The 15970-nt window shown below is 36.4% G+C and overlaps 2 protein-coding genes and 1 pseudogene across 2 annotated transcripts; 1 reads left to right on the top strand and 2 right to left on the bottom strand.

Annotated features, from left to right (window-relative positions):
• The first annotated feature begins 3220 nt into the window (after window positions 1–3220).
• On the top strand, window positions 3221–8494 carry LOC104766836 (protein phosphatase 2C and cyclic nucleotide-binding/kinase domain-containing protein). The gene is made up of 14 exons (XM_087500446.1): window positions 3221–4959; window positions 5051–5182; window positions 5268–5498; window positions 5596–5721; window positions 5816–5878; window positions 5947–6029; window positions 6124–6355; window positions 6441–6757; window positions 6851–6938; window positions 7007–7354; window positions 7446–7511; window positions 7592–7713; window positions 7801–7957; window positions 8048–8494. Exons 1-14 carry the CDS (start codon window positions 3880–3882, stop codon window positions 8291–8293), a joined length of 3291 nt encoding a protein of 1096 aa, XP_087356572.1. The 5' UTR covers window positions 3221–3879; the 3' UTR covers window positions 8294–8494.
• A 728-nt stretch (window positions 8495–9222) lies between these two features.
• LOC104766837 (RING/U-box superfamily protein) lies at window positions 9223–10613 on the bottom strand. The gene has a single exon (XM_010490804.2). The coding sequence runs from the start codon at window positions 10497–10499 to the stop codon at window positions 9330–9332; it is 1170 nt and encodes a 389-aa protein (XP_010489106.1). The 5' UTR covers window positions 10500–10613; the 3' UTR covers window positions 9223–9329.
• A 1962-nt stretch (window positions 10614–12575) lies between these two features.
• LOC104768058 (putative RING-H2 finger protein ATL12 pseudogene) lies at window positions 12576–13359 on the bottom strand (annotated as a pseudogene).
• Between the last annotated feature and the right edge of the window lie 2611 nt (window positions 13360–15970).

The raw sequence follows: 15970 nt of genomic DNA, 5'->3' as shown, positions 1-15970 counted from the left end.
GAGCTCCTTTGAAATCTCTTTCAAAGATGGCCCGAACAGTAGCAGCAACCGAAGGATCCTCGTCAAACCTACAAAACACAAGAAAAAAGGAATGAGGATCAATGAAAATATATCTAAAAAATTAGACAACCCTAACTACATTCTTACCATAGAGTACCCGGAGGGCGTTTAGGGTCTAATTTCTTTAAGCTAGCACGACCGGGACTTGCAAGTAGCTCTTCCAAAATAAAAAAAGAGAGCTGAGTAGACTCATCGTTGACACGCGAAGTCGATTGCTGTGGTGGAAGATGATCTTCCACCGCCGGTGAGGTTCCTTGACGATTCTCTTGGATCACCGGTGAGGTACCTTGCGAGGAGGCGGGAGAAGCTACCCTTGGAGCAGAGGAAGAAGAAGGTAACCTTCAAGAAGGGATGGGAGGAGATAACCCTTGAGAAGATATAAATCTTCTGTAAACGTTTTGGCTCCCATAATGATTTTGGTTCTCTTGTGAAGACATCTAAAAAACAAGTCCAAAAGAAAGATATAATTAGAACCCAAAATCGAAAAACCCTAAATCGATATAACCTAAATCGAAAAACTCTAAATCGATATAATTAGAACCCTAAATCGATATAACCCTAAATCGAAAAACCCTAAAATCGAATCGAAACTCTAATCCCAATCGAATCAAATTAAAACCCCTAATCCCAATTAAATTGAATTGAAACCCTAATCCCAATCGAAACCCTAATCCCAATCGAATCGAATAACCCCTAAAATCGAATCGAAACCCTAATCGAAACCCTAATCGAAACCCTAATTGAAACCCTAATCGAAACCCTTATCAAATCGAATCGAAACCCTAATCGAAAACCCTAAATCGAAACCCCTAAATTGACAAACCCTAAATCGAAACCCTAGTAGAAACCCTAATCGAAACCCTAATCAAATCGAATCGAAACCCCCAAATCGACAAACCCTAAATCGACAAACCCTAAATCGAAACCCATCTAAAAAACAACAGAAGAAGAGAGAGGAGGAGGAGATTAGTCGGAGAAGGGATGAGAGGAGGACAAGACTAACTTGAGAAGGGATGGGAGGAGGAGTAGACACCGGAGAAGAGATGAGAGGAGGAGTAGACAACCAGAGAAAGGAGTAGACAACCGGAGAAGAATGAAATCGGAAGAAGAAGAGAAGTTTTTAGGGTTTGTCGGCTGCGGGTGTTGGTTTGAGCTTCGCTCAAACTAGGTTTTTTACTTGTATAGGAAATTAATGGCGTCGCAATTCCAACGCAAAATTTGCGAGGGATTTACTAGAGTCCCTCGCAAAAGCATCGCAAACAATAATTAATATAATTTTTCTTATTTAGAGTTTTTTGCGACCAATTTGCGAGGGAACGTAGCAAATCCCTCGCAAAATTTTTAGGGTTTAGGATTTGCAATTGTCATTAGTGCCCTATCTTATATTATAAATATTGAATTATATCAATTTAATAATTATTAGTAATGTAATTAGTCTTAAAGGTTAAGGTTCAAGGGTTTAGGGTTGTTATTTGCGAGGGAATTGCTATGTATTGCGTCTTTTGCAATGGATTTGCGACGAACTTGCTATGGCTCTAGCAAATCAGTCGCAAATTTGTCGCAAACCTTCAATATCTAATTTGCAAAAACCATCAAAATAATTGTAACAAATTAGTCAAATTAACTTTCAAGTATATTATAAGGTCCAATGGTGTCATCATACTCTTTTCTATCATCAAACTTTCCAAAATTGTCCAATTTTGCATTTTACTCTAAACATGATGATGTTCTACACTATATCACATATATGTTCAATACATTGAGACAAATTTTTGCCAAATTGTCCAATTCTCTAACAATTTTGTGTTGCACTGCTATCTTTGATTAATAGTTTTGGATTCATCTTTTTTAATCATTAATAGTAATGTAATAAGTCTTTAGGGTTTAGGGTTTAAAGTTTTTTTTGCGAGGGAATTGCTATGTTTTGAGTCCTTTGCAATGGATTTGCGACGCATTTGCTATGGCTCTAGCAAATCAGTCGCAAATTTGTCGCAAACCTTGAATATCTAATTTGTAAAAACCATCAAAATAATGTTAAAAATTAGTAAATTCACCTTATGAACACATTCAAATGTATTTCAGAATAATTCTATTAAGTTTTGTAATATTTATAAAAACTTATTATCCTAACTTTGCAATGGATTTGCTATGGCTTTCGCAAATCACTCGCAACTCCATAGCAAATTTGCTATGGAGTTTGTTCTCGCAAAATCGTCGCAATGTTGAGATGGATTTGCGAGGAAAGGGACCTTCCCAGCGAATTTGTCGTAAATGCGTCGCAAATGAGCAGCGGATTTGCGACGACTGAATTCCTCGCAAATTTGCGAGGGATGTGCTATGGTTTTTTATTTCCTAGTAAATTCCTCGCAAATCTATCGCAAATTTGCGAGAGCTGTACTCCGTCGCAATGTGTCCTCGCAAAAAGCTTGTTTTCTTGTAGTGGTTAGGTAATTATACTTAGTATAATTATTGCATTGTTGTGTGCTTGTGTGATTGTTTATTGATATAACATCGCGATGGTATAGCCGTGATGTTGGATGTTAGGTCGCATTGCCGTTATGTTGTCCTATTGCTAATGCTATATTATTGTTTGTTTGTTTGTTAGATACTATTGTTGCATGAATAGTAGATTGTGCATGAGAGTATAGTAGCATATTTGATGCTTTCCAAAGGCCGTACTACTTATCTAATCAGTTTATGTATTTTCTAGTTATAGTTTTAGGTTAAGGTTAAAGTATTATCTGAATAGCAAAAAACTAAGTTTAACTATCAAGTTAGACCCTAATTTTGACTCTTTAGAATTTAGTTATACTATTAACCATGTTCACTAGGATTGAACTGAAATTTCGTAAAATTAAATAAAAAAATTTTTGAAAAAAATTTAGTAAAATCTAAACATATTTCGAAATTGAACTAAATTCTTTAATAATTTCATAATATTAACCAAAAAAAAAAAAAAAAAAAACTGAATAACCCCATAAGTCAAACTACTTTGAATTACCATAAGACCTATATAATTTATTTTGGTTTTTTTAATTGGGATCCCTTTTTGTTTTGGTTAACTAGTCTAAATCCTGAATTATCCAAACCCAAACCCAAACCTGACATGAATATCCTAATGGGAGACCTAATTGTTGTTGATAAAATACAAATTGTCATCAATCTAATAAAGCTGTCTTTTATCCAAATCACTCTTCAGCTATTCGATTGGTTGTAACACTTACACAACAACAAACTCACCAAATATATTTTTAAAAGAAAAAGAAAAAAACAAACTCATTCATTATTTTTAGTTAGCCAAAAAAAAAACTCCAAAAATCCAATATTATAATTTATTATCCTTCATTGGTCTCGCAGCAACGGTTCTTACTTGATGAAGTAGAGTCAGTAGATCGATAGAGAGAGAGAGAGAGAGAGACCTTGTGTGTTCTGTGTGCTCCCACAATCAATCTAACTTCTTCCGTTTCAATTTTTCAGTTATCTTCGCAATCTCTTTTTCCAATGATTCGTTAGAAAAGTTTTGTAATCTTCCGATTCCATGTGTTTTTTTTTCCCAAATCTGTGTGAATAATCATCAATCAATCAATCAATTCTCCGTTAGATATTTTTTTTTTCTTTCCTCGGGAAAATTTTGTAACTTTCGAGGAAAGTGATGACAAAGCCCGAGTCTTTGAAGAGAAAAGAAACTGCTTTGGACTTCCGTTACTGAGATAAATAACAAAAAATCTCAATGATTCATTGAGCGAGCAAGCTTATCTTACTACTACTAAGGGGTTTTAGTTTTGTGGTTCTCTTCTTCTTCATCTCTCTCTCTGAGTGATGGGTTGTGCTTATTCCAAAACTTGCATTGGTCAGATTTGCGCCACGAAAGAGAATAGTATCAGGCAAGCTCATCATCAACAAGCTCCGTCGAGAGGCGGCGGCGTGAGAGCTGCGACTGCTACTGCGGCGGCGACGACTGAGGAGGATAATCCGGTGTTTAATCTCTCTTCAGATGCGGTGGATGACGACGACGAAATCCATCAGCTGAGTTTGACTAGAGACCAGGAATGGGGGATCACTCGTCTTTCTAGGGTTTCTTCTCAATTTCTACCGCCGGATGGGTCTAGGGTTGTCAAGGTTCCTTCTTGCGACTACGAATTGAGATACTCATTTCTCTCTCAGAGAGGGTATTACCCTGATGCTCTCGATAAGGCTAATCAAGATAGCTTCGCCATCCACACGCCCTTTGGGAGCAACTCCGATGATCATTTCTTTGGGGTTTTTGATGGCCACGGTGAGTTTGGTGCGCAGTGCTCGCAGTTTGTGAAGCGGAGGCTCTGCGAGAATCTTCTTAGACATGGTAGGTTCCGTGTAGATCCTGCAGAGGCTTGTAATTCGTCCTTCTTGACCACGAACTCTCAGCTGCATGCTGATATTGTTGATGATAGTATGAGTGGGACAACTGCGATTACGGTTATGGTTAGAGGGAGGACGATTTATGTGGCCAATGCGGGTGACTCCAGGGCGGTTTTAGCTGAGAGAAGAGATGGTGATCTTGTTGCTGTTGATTTGTCTATTGACCAGACTCCTTTTAGATCCGATGAGCTTGAAAGGGTTAAGCTTTGCGGAGCTAGAGTTCTTACTCTTGATCAGATTGAAGGCTTGAAAAACCCTGATTTTCAGTGTTGGGGTACTGAGGAAGATGATGATGGAGATCCTCCTAGACTTTGGATTCCCAATGGAATGTATCCTGGAACTGCTTTTACCAGGAGTATTGGCGATTCTATTGCAGAGACTATTGGTGTTGTTGCTAACCCTGAGATTGCTGTTGTTGAGCTCACACCGGATAATCCTTTCTTTGTGATTGCTAGTGATGGTGTCTTTGAGTTCATCTCTAGTCAAACTGTGGTTGACATGGTAAGGTATTCTTCCCTCCGCAGTCTTGCTCATTATACATTTCAAAGTAGAGGAAGAAGTCTCACAGAATTTGAATGTTTTCTTTTTTCAGGTTGCAAAGCATAAGGATCCTCGAGATGCTTGTGCTGCAATTGTTGCTGAATCATATAGGCTATGGCTACAGTATGAAACTCGGACAGATGATATAACCATCATTGTCGTCCACATTAATGGGCTAAAAGATGTAAGGAAAGCTTCTGTTTGTAGGCTGTATATCATCTTTCTTGTCTTTGTTGATAGCTGAGGCTAGATTTGAAATCTTTCGATAGGATGCTCCTCGGCAATTGTCAAGTACTGGAACTCTAATGCAGCCTCCTATTCCCCAAGTTGTGGAGCTTACTGGTTCGGAATCTCCCTCCACCTTTGGATGGAATTCTAAAAACCAACGTGTGAGGCATGATCTATCTCGAGCTAGAATACGTGCCATTGAGAGTTCACTAGAGAATGGACATGCTTGGGTTCCTCCGTCTCCAGCCCATAGAAAAACCTGGGAAGAAGAAGTAAGAGTGCTTGTCTGCTTCACATTTGCTCAACCAATCGGGAATGCCTTGAGTCATTCTTAACTTTAAAGGCTAAAAGCTGAATTTTCTCATGCAGGCACACATTGAGCGGGTGTTGTGTGACCATTTCCTCTTCAGGAAACTCACTGATTCTCAGTGCCAGGTTTTGTTGGATTGCATGCAAAGGCTTGAAGCTAATCCAGGGGATGTTGTTGTGAAACAGGTCGAAACATATTCCTCATAAATCACAGATTCTGCAACAAATATCCATCAGTAAACATATGATATCATTTTATCTCTGGTTTGTTCTCTTGCAGGGTGGTGAAGGGGACTGCTTCTACGTTGTAGGTAGTGGCGAATTTGAGGTCTTGGCAACTCAGGTTTGTTCTATAGTAACTCTATTTGACTTGTGAGCAGCTTTGAGAATTGTTATCACTGTGAATATTAGGATGAAAAGAACGGCGAGGTTCCTAGGATCTTGCAGCGTTATACAGCTGAGAAACAATCATCATTCGGTGAACTTGCCTTGATGTGGGTTCTCTGCACTTTTCTTATTAGAAATTATCTTCTTCAGGAGATGAATTCTCTGTCTAATTCAGTTTCTTGCAATATATGATGGTGCTAGGCATAACAAGCCGCTTCAATCTTCTGTACGTGCTGTGGATCACGGAACATTGTGGGCCTTAAAAAGAGAGGATTTTAGAGGAATTCTGATGTCTGAGTTTTCAAACTTAGCATCCTTGAAGCTTCTTCGTTCTGTCGATCTTCTTTCCCGTCTTACAATTTTGCAACTAAGCCATGTTGCAGAGTCTCTTTCCGAAGCTTGCTTCTCTGATGGACAAACAATAGTTACCAAGGTGAAGTTAGTTTTGCATTTTGTGAAGATAAATAAATTATTTTTCCCAACAGATTCTTACTCAATACTTTTTCTTGAATGTATAGGACGAAAAACTTCAGGGTTTGTATGTTATCCAGAAGGGAGTCGTGAGAATTACTTTCGGTACAGAGGTGTTGGAGAGTCAAAACGTTTCAAGCCTTAAAACTGAAATCACTAAAGAATATGAGAATGCTGAAATTGGAACAGAAGTCTCCATAGAAAAGCAAGAAGGAAGTTACTTTGGTGAATGGGCACTTCTTGGTGAACTCAAAGATTCCTTAAGTGTGGTCGCCATTGGCGATGTGGTCTGTGTGATTTTAACAAAAGAAAATTTCGAGTCAGCGGTGGGCCCTCTGATCAATCTTACAGATGACAGTCACAAGTATGATACTACAATCTTCTTTCATGCTTGTTTTTGAGTTTAGCTCGTATGCTTCATTGGTGGAATGATTTCATGTAATGTTCTTTTGTCTAGGTCAAGACATTCTTCATTTGATCTGTCCAAGGAATCTGCAAAAGTTACTGATACCACAGCTCTTGCTAAAGCCACCCTTGCTGACCTGGTAAGTAGTATTACTTCACATATATCATACACATTTCTTCTCGGTTCACACATTTTTGGTTTATTTAGGAATGGACGACATGCTTGAGTTCAACAGACTGCAGTGAGATTGGGCTCGTGCATTTGAAAGATAAAGATAATTTGCTTAGCTTGAAAAGATTTTCAAAGCAAAAGGTGAAAAAGTTAGGTAAAGAGGCACAAGTCTTGAGAGAGCGGAATCTGATGAAGAACGTAATAAAAGCCTCAACTTTTGTTCCCGAAATCTTGTGCACTTGTGTCGATGAAACATTTGCAGCCATCTTACTGAATGCTACTCTTGCTTGTCCTATATCTTCTCTTCTTAACTCCCCACTTGACGAGTCATCTGCCCGTTTCATTACTGCCTCACTTGTGTCTGTCTTAGAAGATATACACAAGGTTAAAACTTTTTGTCTAACATCTCCAGTTATTTCTAAGATTTCATGGTCTTATCAAATGAAACTCAGTCTTTTGCTTTTGGAATTTGTAGAACGAGATTCTCTTCAGAGGTTCATCCCCCGAGTTACTGATGTTGGATCAATCCGGATATCTACAGGTCTGTGTTGCCTTACATGGTTCTTTCGATTTCATATATCCATTTCCACCAGATCATAATTTTTAATCTCTTTATTTTAGGTTGTAGACTTCAGATTCGCCAAGAAACTATCCGGGGAACGGACATTTACAATCTGCGGAAATGCAGATTATTTGGCCCCAGAAATTGTTCAAGGGAAAGGCCATGGTTTTGCAGCTGACTGGTATTGATTTCCCTCTGTTCCTCATGTTTTTCATTTCCGGCATAATATTTGAAGATATGTAACCTTTACTCGTGCTGGTTAAAAAAGGTGGGCTCTTGGAGTTTTGATCTACTATATGCTAGAAGGAGAAATGCCATTCGGGTCATGGAGAGAAAACGAGCTAGACACCTTTCAGAAGATTGCAAAAGGCCAACTAACTTTTCCTCGAGCTCTAAGCTCAGAAGCGGAAGATCTCATCGCCAAGGTATCATCTTTAAGTTCCAATTTCACATCTATTAAAACTAGAAATCTCCGGTTTTCATTTTCTTACCCGTATCTTAAAACTTTTGTGTAGTTGCTTGAAGTTGATGAAAACCTGCGGTTTGGGAGCCAAGGAGGTCCTGAATCGATCAAGAAACATCCCTGGTTCAATGGACTTAAATGGGAAGCTATTAGTAACCGTGAATTTCAAGTTCCTCAAGAGATAATGTCGCGTATTCATCACCATTTAGAGAATGACACCGTTCTCCCCCTAGAAACTGCCCAATCGCTCGACACAACAGATGATAAAGATGCTCGAAATTGGCTTGAAGAATGGTAAGAGACTTGAAACAAAACCGCAGCTCTTTTTGCCCACTTCTATTCAATTCAAATTTATGTGCTTGTAAACAGTCATTGATGCTGAAAACAAGGGAGCCTATGAATCTTAAAACCATGATTCATGAGAAAGTTTAGGATCTTTTGATTGTGGTGTAAATAGGTGTATATGTTTAGATAATGGCTGAAGAAGATCATTCACCAATCACCTCCAAGTTTTTGTATTTGTCTGACTTCTTTTTCTGATGGGCTCTGGCTTTATAGAGAGAGTTCTCTCTTTTGTGGCGGCGTAGTCTAAATGATTTCGAACATGGAGAAGCAATATTAACTACATACAGTTCAATACAATGAATTTAAGGTTTAAACCAGAGAAAAAGTATATTCCATGAAATTAAACTCCGATAAATCTTAAAGTTGAATTGTTTTTTTTTCTGAAGTCAGCAATGTGTTTTTCGTAAATATGAATGCTAAATAAGATTGTATTTAGTGCCATTACTTTGCTGAAGTTAACAAAATTGTTTATTTCCGAAATCTGACCATAGATTCGGACTTAACTAGTATTTCGAGAAGTTGACTGTAAATTTGGAAAAATACAAAACTCGGTGGCTGATCATGCTATATTTTAGAGTGGACTTATAACAGAAAAAATGCCATTAGTGGCGTACATGTTTTCTTACTTTTAGTAGGCTTCACATTTTTCGTGTTAGTTTTTAAACTATTTTATACTACTTTGTTGTTATACTTTTTACCCCCTCAAATTCATCTCAACCAACGTGTATCACACATCATTTTTGATCTCAAAACGTGGGTAAGTTTATTTCTTATAAGTTTTTTGCAAGTCTACTACAATTCACATGTAAAAAACAGATGTTGCCCTAATTCAAGTTGACCGACCAGATAGTCCACGAAGAGTATTTGCAGATAGTGAAACCAAATCCGGAACCATTACGAGTTTATACATAAAGTGAACCCTAAAGCCAAAACCACCCTTAAAATCAACTACTATGAAAATATTTGCAAATTGTCAAGGGTGAAAGAAACTATACATTAAGATTTTGGCGTGCCGTCGTGTTTAGTTCATTCCCTTTCTCTCTGTTAACAAACCACTGTGCCGTTCTTCTAGAGATCGGCAACCACAACCGCCGTCTTCTTTCCTCCGTCGTGGCAGTAACTGCGTAACTCTGCGACGTGGACGCGGTTGAACCGCTGTAGCTTCCTCCAACCACGTTTTCTCTAGGAACAGTCATGATCTCAGACACCGTTCTTCTCGATGAGTATTTGGTCTTCAACACTCTCTTCATTTCCATATCTTCATTTTCCCGCAAGTTACCTCTCTGCACTCGATCCATCAACGAGAGTCTGTCGCTTGACATCGAGTTCAGCATCTCGGATGTCAAAAACGTCAAATCCGACGAAGTGACGTTACTCCAACGGTTCTTAAACACGACATCTGAAACGACGATCCTGTGATTGAACTTGTGCATAGCTTTCTTCTCCTCGATGTCCTCGTTTCCTTGTCGCTCAAGAAACAACGATTTCTTTAGAATCTTCCGGAAACTGCTGAATCTAGAAGACCCATCACTAGTTCCTTCTTCTCGTTCGATGTAAATCTCCAATCCCGAGTCTTCTTCTTCTCTTGTCTGAGATTGGTTCACCATCCTAAGACTATTGTTGCTATTGCCCAAAACAGAGAGATCGTCTTCAATATTGACTCTGTTTCTACACAAAGGACACGTGGCGTGCTGCTCAAGCCACTCATCGATGCACCCAATGTGGAAAGCGTGTTTGCATTTAGGCAAAAGCCTAAGAATCTCAACGTCTTCGAATTTAGACAAACAAACAGAACATTCAAGCCCTTGTTTCAACCCTTTTAAAGCAGAGAAACTGAAAAAGGGAAGAGATTCGATTGCTGTCTTGTCGAGACCAGAGAATCGAGAGGATCGATTGAAAAGCCCTTGCCAGATACGTTCGTGTCGTCTTCTCTCTCCTTCACTCTCGGTCTCTGATCGGAGATCGTTGTTGAAGCATTTGGCGTAGACGAGGAGAACGAACGTGAGAGTGAAGACAATGGAGAAAACTCCGGTGATGATGGCTAAGCTCGGCTTGAAGAGGTCGCTTGTTGCGTACGGGTCAGGAGGAGATTGAGCAGAGACATAGTCCAAGAAGATGAAGAAGAAGAAGAGTATGGAGATTTCTTGTGGTGAATTCATCGTTTGAGGATGATTCGAAAAAAAGACAAATGTAAAAGTCGTATTTATGAATTTTGGAGAGAGAGAGATGTTCAACGTGACATGACATCATTATTGATCTCATTGAGAGGCATGTATAATTCTGTGAAAGGAAATAAAATAGTATGTGGAATAATACTACTATATATGGGTCCATGGGTGTATAGTTGTAGAGGAACTATTATATAAAATCTATAGGTTCTGGTTAATTAATTAATTAAGGATTGGAACGAAGGAAAAGATTAACGAATATGAATTGAATATATAGATACTTGTTATAAACCACTTTACGGATAGACTCATATACGGCCCGTACATGGCCCGTGTCTGTCCAAGGCCATAAGGCCCATCGGCCTTATCCTTTTATCTAGGTCGGTTTAGTGTTCCTAATGTAATTGGGCTTTACCCTTGACTATATATATGTAACTTCGAGTTTGATCAATGAATAAGAAGAATAAGAGAATTCCTTCTTTCCGTTCTCTAGTTTACAACAATACTACCATATATGAAAAATTTCTTGACTTTGAATTGGGGAGTTTTTTTTTTTTGGTCAACTGAATTATATTAGATATATGGTTTGAAACACCAATTGATTACATACAAAGTATTGAGATCTCCTTAACAAGAAACCTTCCCCCCTAAAAACCAACTGATAAACTAGACTAAACTAGACTTTGAATTGGGGAGTTAATAACCTATTTTGGTGTGATTTACCACATATGTATTTTTAATTAAAAAAAACTTGTAGTCAAATCACCGATAAATTTATCTTGAGAATTTAATTTTATGTTCATGTATATATAACAAATAAATTAGATAAAGTATTCAGTAAATAATGTTGATAGTATTTTGTATTAACTATTTTGATGTTGGTAAAAAAAAAATCTACATGAGTTTTTTTACGCAGGTTTTATACTAGATATCTACCACCACAAGCTTCAATTTCTAAAAAGCTAGTTTAGTGCTCCAAATAGTTTGAAAGATCTAAAAGTTTTGTCTAGTTTTTGATTTTTTTTTTTTTTTTTTTTTTGTTATAACCCCCAAATAGACCCAAAACCAAGAGGTAACAAAAATGGATCTTAGGTTAAAATTGCTAGTAGCAGGTCAGTGACTGCTTAGTCTTTGAGAAGAGATCACTCAACTCATAGTTCCTGTCTTTTTTTAAATATACCTTTGCTCGTTCGTTCCACTAGTCATTTGCAGGAGGAGAATAATGCCGCGACACGGCTGCAAAGTCCGTAACACTTTTGCTCACTCTTACTCCAATTTAGATACTCATATCTCCCTAACTCAACCAATCTATTTCTTTTTAACACAACCAAGAGTTGCAGCTAGAGTGTTGTTAGATACAATATAATCTACTAACTTTTGAAGGCTGTGATGGACTCCAAGATGGATCGGATCCTCTGCGCTTTGCCTTTTAAAAATGATATGTGAGAATGTAGTAATGCTTATCCCCCCAACTGTCGTTCCTAATTAATGAAACATATATAAAACATCAAATGTTTTCATACGTCTAGGAGCTTAAAATGGTTGAAAACAAGAAATCACAAACGTTAAGGGAAGATGGAGGTGAGACTGTAATCTCTTTCCTTAACTCTTTGAAACCCTTGCAGTGAGACAGGATTCTTAGTTCCAAGATTCCAAGATACAACCACCCTCAACCGGGTTTGCTATCACTTGAACACATGACTCTAAACGAACTTAATCATTACGATACTCTCGTAAACTTTTATAAACTGGACTTGAGCAGAATAGACACTACTTTACTTTGATTAGAGTGAAAAACTTTCGAGAGTATACAAAAATGTTACCGTGTCTAGCGTTTTTCAACTTTGAACCAAACAAATTTTTATATCTATTGTATTTACTTGGCCAAGAGGCAAGAGGTGAACATGATATTTTAAACCACCATGATTTTCATGTGAACGGAGACAATAGATATTGGAAATTCCTGGTTTTCATGAGTGAACTTGGAGAATATAGCCTCTCTTTCATTCTCCAAGAAACGACCCCATTTCACAGTACTCATTAGGTGATCCCGCATTAATTTTGTTTTTAGAAGTAATACTCCACTACTATCACGACATCTGAAACAACTATCCTGTGATTGAACTTGTGCATAGCTTTCTTCTCCTCGATGTCCTCGTTTCCTTGTCTCTCAAGAAAGAACGATTTCTTTAGAATCTTCCGGAAACTGCTGAATCTTGAAGACCCGTCATTAGTTCCTTCTTCGCGTTCGATGTAAATCTTCAATTCCGAGTCTTCTTCTCTTGTCTGGGATTGGTTCTCCATCGTAAGACTATTACAACCCAAGACAGAGAGATCGTCTTCACTCTTCAATATTGACTCTGTTTCTACTTTCTACACAAAGGACACGTGGCCTGCTGCTCAAGCCACTCATCAATACACCCAATGTGGAAAGCGTGTTTGCATTTAGGCAAAAGCCTAAAAATCTCAACATCTTCGAATTTAGACAAACAAACAGAACATTCAAGCCCTTGTTTCAACCCTTTCAAAGCAGAGAATCTGAAAAAGGGAAGTGATTCGATTGCTGTCTTGTCGAGACCAGAGAATCGAGAGGATCTTGCCAGAGACGTTCGTGTCGTCTTCTCTCTCCCTCACTCTCGGTCTCTAATGGAGATCGTTGTTGAAGCATTTGGCGTAGACGAGGAGCACGAAAGTGAGAGTGAAAACGATGGAGAAAACTCCGGTGATGATGGCTAGCTAGGCTTGAAAAGGTCGCGTGTTGCGTACGGTTCAGGAGGAGATTGAGCAGAGACATAGTCTATAAGAAGATGATGAAGAAGAAGAGAATGAAGATTTCTTGTGGTGAACTCATCGTTTGAGAAAAAAGACAAATGTAAAAAGTCGTATTTATGAATTTGGAGAGAGAGAGAGATGTTTTTATTTTTAAACACAATTATTTATATATCATCAACGTGACATGACATCATTATTGATCTAGGCTTGTATAATTTATGTGAAAGGAAATAAAATACTATATGGAATAAGTTAAATTTTATATAATTAATAAATACTACTATATATGTGTCCTGAGTGTCCATGGGTATAGTTGTAGAGGAACTATGATATAAAAACTATACGTTCTGTGTAGTAATTAACTAAGGAATTATTGGAACGAAAGAAGATTAACTAATATGAATTGAATATATAGATACTACTAGTACTATATATGAAAAATAAATGTCTTGACTTTGAATTGGGGAGTTAATAACCTTTTTGGTGTAAATTACCACATATGTATGTTTTAATGAAAGAAACAGTAGTCAAATCACCGATAATTTTATCTTCAGAATTTAATTTTATGTTCATGTATTTTATTTTATTTTGGTTTTCATTTTAAGATGTTCATGTATTTGTAAGTTACAACTAAATTATATAAAGTATACAGTATTTTGATAGTATTTAGACTAGGAAACCGGCCCGTGCGTTGCCGCACGGGAAAATAAAAGTGTTTGAAGAGATTAACATTAGTCATGTTTTAGAAAGAAAATTTGATAATAATTTTTTTATTGAGAGTATTTCGATTATGGATTTTTTAAACTGGTTCTACGGCTATTCACTTTTCTAATTTATCAGGTTTTGTTAAAAACATTCTTCTATAATATTAATCGCTTTTTATTTGGATGTGTTCATCATTGGCTCTTTTGCAGGAAAGAGGAAAGTGCTAAGGTGTATAATTGTATATACATAAATTGGGAGTGCGTAACAGTTTTTCCTAGCTTCCTCGACATTGGAGTTATCAGCTTGGCTTTAGTTTGTGTTATTATAACCACATCTTAATCTCAATAAAAGTATATCCTTCACCCAAAAAAAACTACAAACTCCATTGTTATTTATGTTTTACCCCAACATATATAGAGACATTTATCAGCAAAAATAGAAATGTTCCAAAGTCAGCTCATTTATCAACTTTAAATCGAGATCCATATAAAGTGTCCTAAACAAAACACAAATCATATGTGAGAAAAAATAGAAACATAAACATATATATATATATATATATATATATATATCTACTGCCCGTTTTAAATTACAATTGATGGTATAATATATATATTATATAGGCGTATATATACTCAATTCGAGCATATTGCCAATACAATGCCATGATAGTTATGCATGTTATCCAACTAATTAATTAAACTCTTATATATTAAAATTAAAATCCGAAGTAACATTATACATATGAACTTATTACAAATATCTTTTTTCAGTAAAGCAAAAATAAAATCTAAATACATATGTATTTCATCAATTAAGAGGAATATATATATATATATATAGATATATAGATATATATATATATATAAATGATGTATGAAATATGTTCACTTAAATTTTAAGATGCTCACCGGTTATTTATTTTTTATTTAAGAGTCAAAAGGAACGATGATACTCTATGGCATTTTATGCAAACTTATTTCTTGGTCAACTTTATATTTCGTAGTTACAAATTTTTAAATGATGAAATTGACACTTTCCCCTAAATTTCCCTATATATTCTCTACTATTTACTTATAATTTGAAGATGCATATGCTGCAAAAGAAATTATGTAGCAACTTAGTAGACACAATTAGGGTAGTAACCAAACCACAATGCATAGAAAGCAACATTACTTATTAAGTTACCAGTGACATGGATTTTTATCTGTCAAATACAGAAAAGTATACAACAACGTTTCCAAAACAACATTGTTACAATTTTTAAACTATAAACCTAAAAGAACATAAATAATGCCAAAGGCAATATATTAGACTTACGCTCATCATAATCCATAACAGATAAACCATTTCGAATTATGCAAAATACTTTTCCATCTAATCAAACATCCAAAGAATATTCCAAAAATTAAAAATACACATAGGCGTTTTCAACTAAATTCGTTCAATTGGTATAATAACCCTTGGATGAAATATAAATTTTAATTGTTGCAGCATGTTAAGTAGAAACCGTAACATTGTTCTACTCTTAGTAAAGTCTCCCAAATCGAGCATCATTGTATTTACGAAGAAGAAAAATATGAGCGTTTTTACAAAAAAAAAAAAAAATTAAAAAAAATTAAAGACCTCACGAAAAATGTTCACCAAAGTTTTTTGGACCTGTAAATCATTTTTTCTCTAAAAGGTTCGCAGCTTTGTTGTTATTACTTCTTATTCATTGAAATTGAATAGTTGAAAATAAATGATTCATCGTGATTGTACTGGACCCGCGACGGACTTCTAAAAGACTTTTTCGTTTGAAACACCGATTCAATTACATACATGCCTCTCTGACTACTCTCCCTCTCATCGTGAAGGGTAGGGGAGTTAGATAACACCCATAATATTTATAATATAAAGAATCATAATATCTTTTTATAGTTACAACATAAACAGATAAAATGGCTAAACATCTGTTAATTATTCCATATATTTTATTTTATTTT

Source organism: Camelina sativa, chromosome 19, assembly GCF_030686135.1.
Source record: "Camelina sativa cultivar CO46 ecotype springtype chromosome 19, ASM3068613v1".
Classification (NCBI taxonomy): Eukaryota; Viridiplantae; Streptophyta; class Magnoliopsida; order Brassicales; family Brassicaceae; genus Camelina; species Camelina sativa.
The sequence above is the reverse complement of the archived record's forward strand: the minus strand, read 5'-3'. Positions and strand labels throughout refer to the sequence as shown.

Coding starts and splice junctions, on each gene's coding strand:
- LOC104766836 (XM_087500446.1), top strand. CDS start 3,880: ATGGGTTGTGCTTATTCCAAAACTTGCATTGGTCAGATTTGCGCCACG. Junction 6,356..6,440: donor GACAAACAATAGTTACCAAG/GTGAAGTTAGTT, acceptor TTGAATGTATAG/GACGAAAAACTTCAGGGTTT. Junction 6,939..7,006: donor AAGCCACCCTTGCTGACCTG/GTAAGTAGTATT, acceptor TGGTTTATTTAG/GAATGGACGACATGCTTGAG.
- LOC104766837 (XM_010490804.2), bottom strand. CDS start 10,499: ATGAATTCACCACAAGAAATCTCCATACTCTTCTTCTTCTTCATCTTC.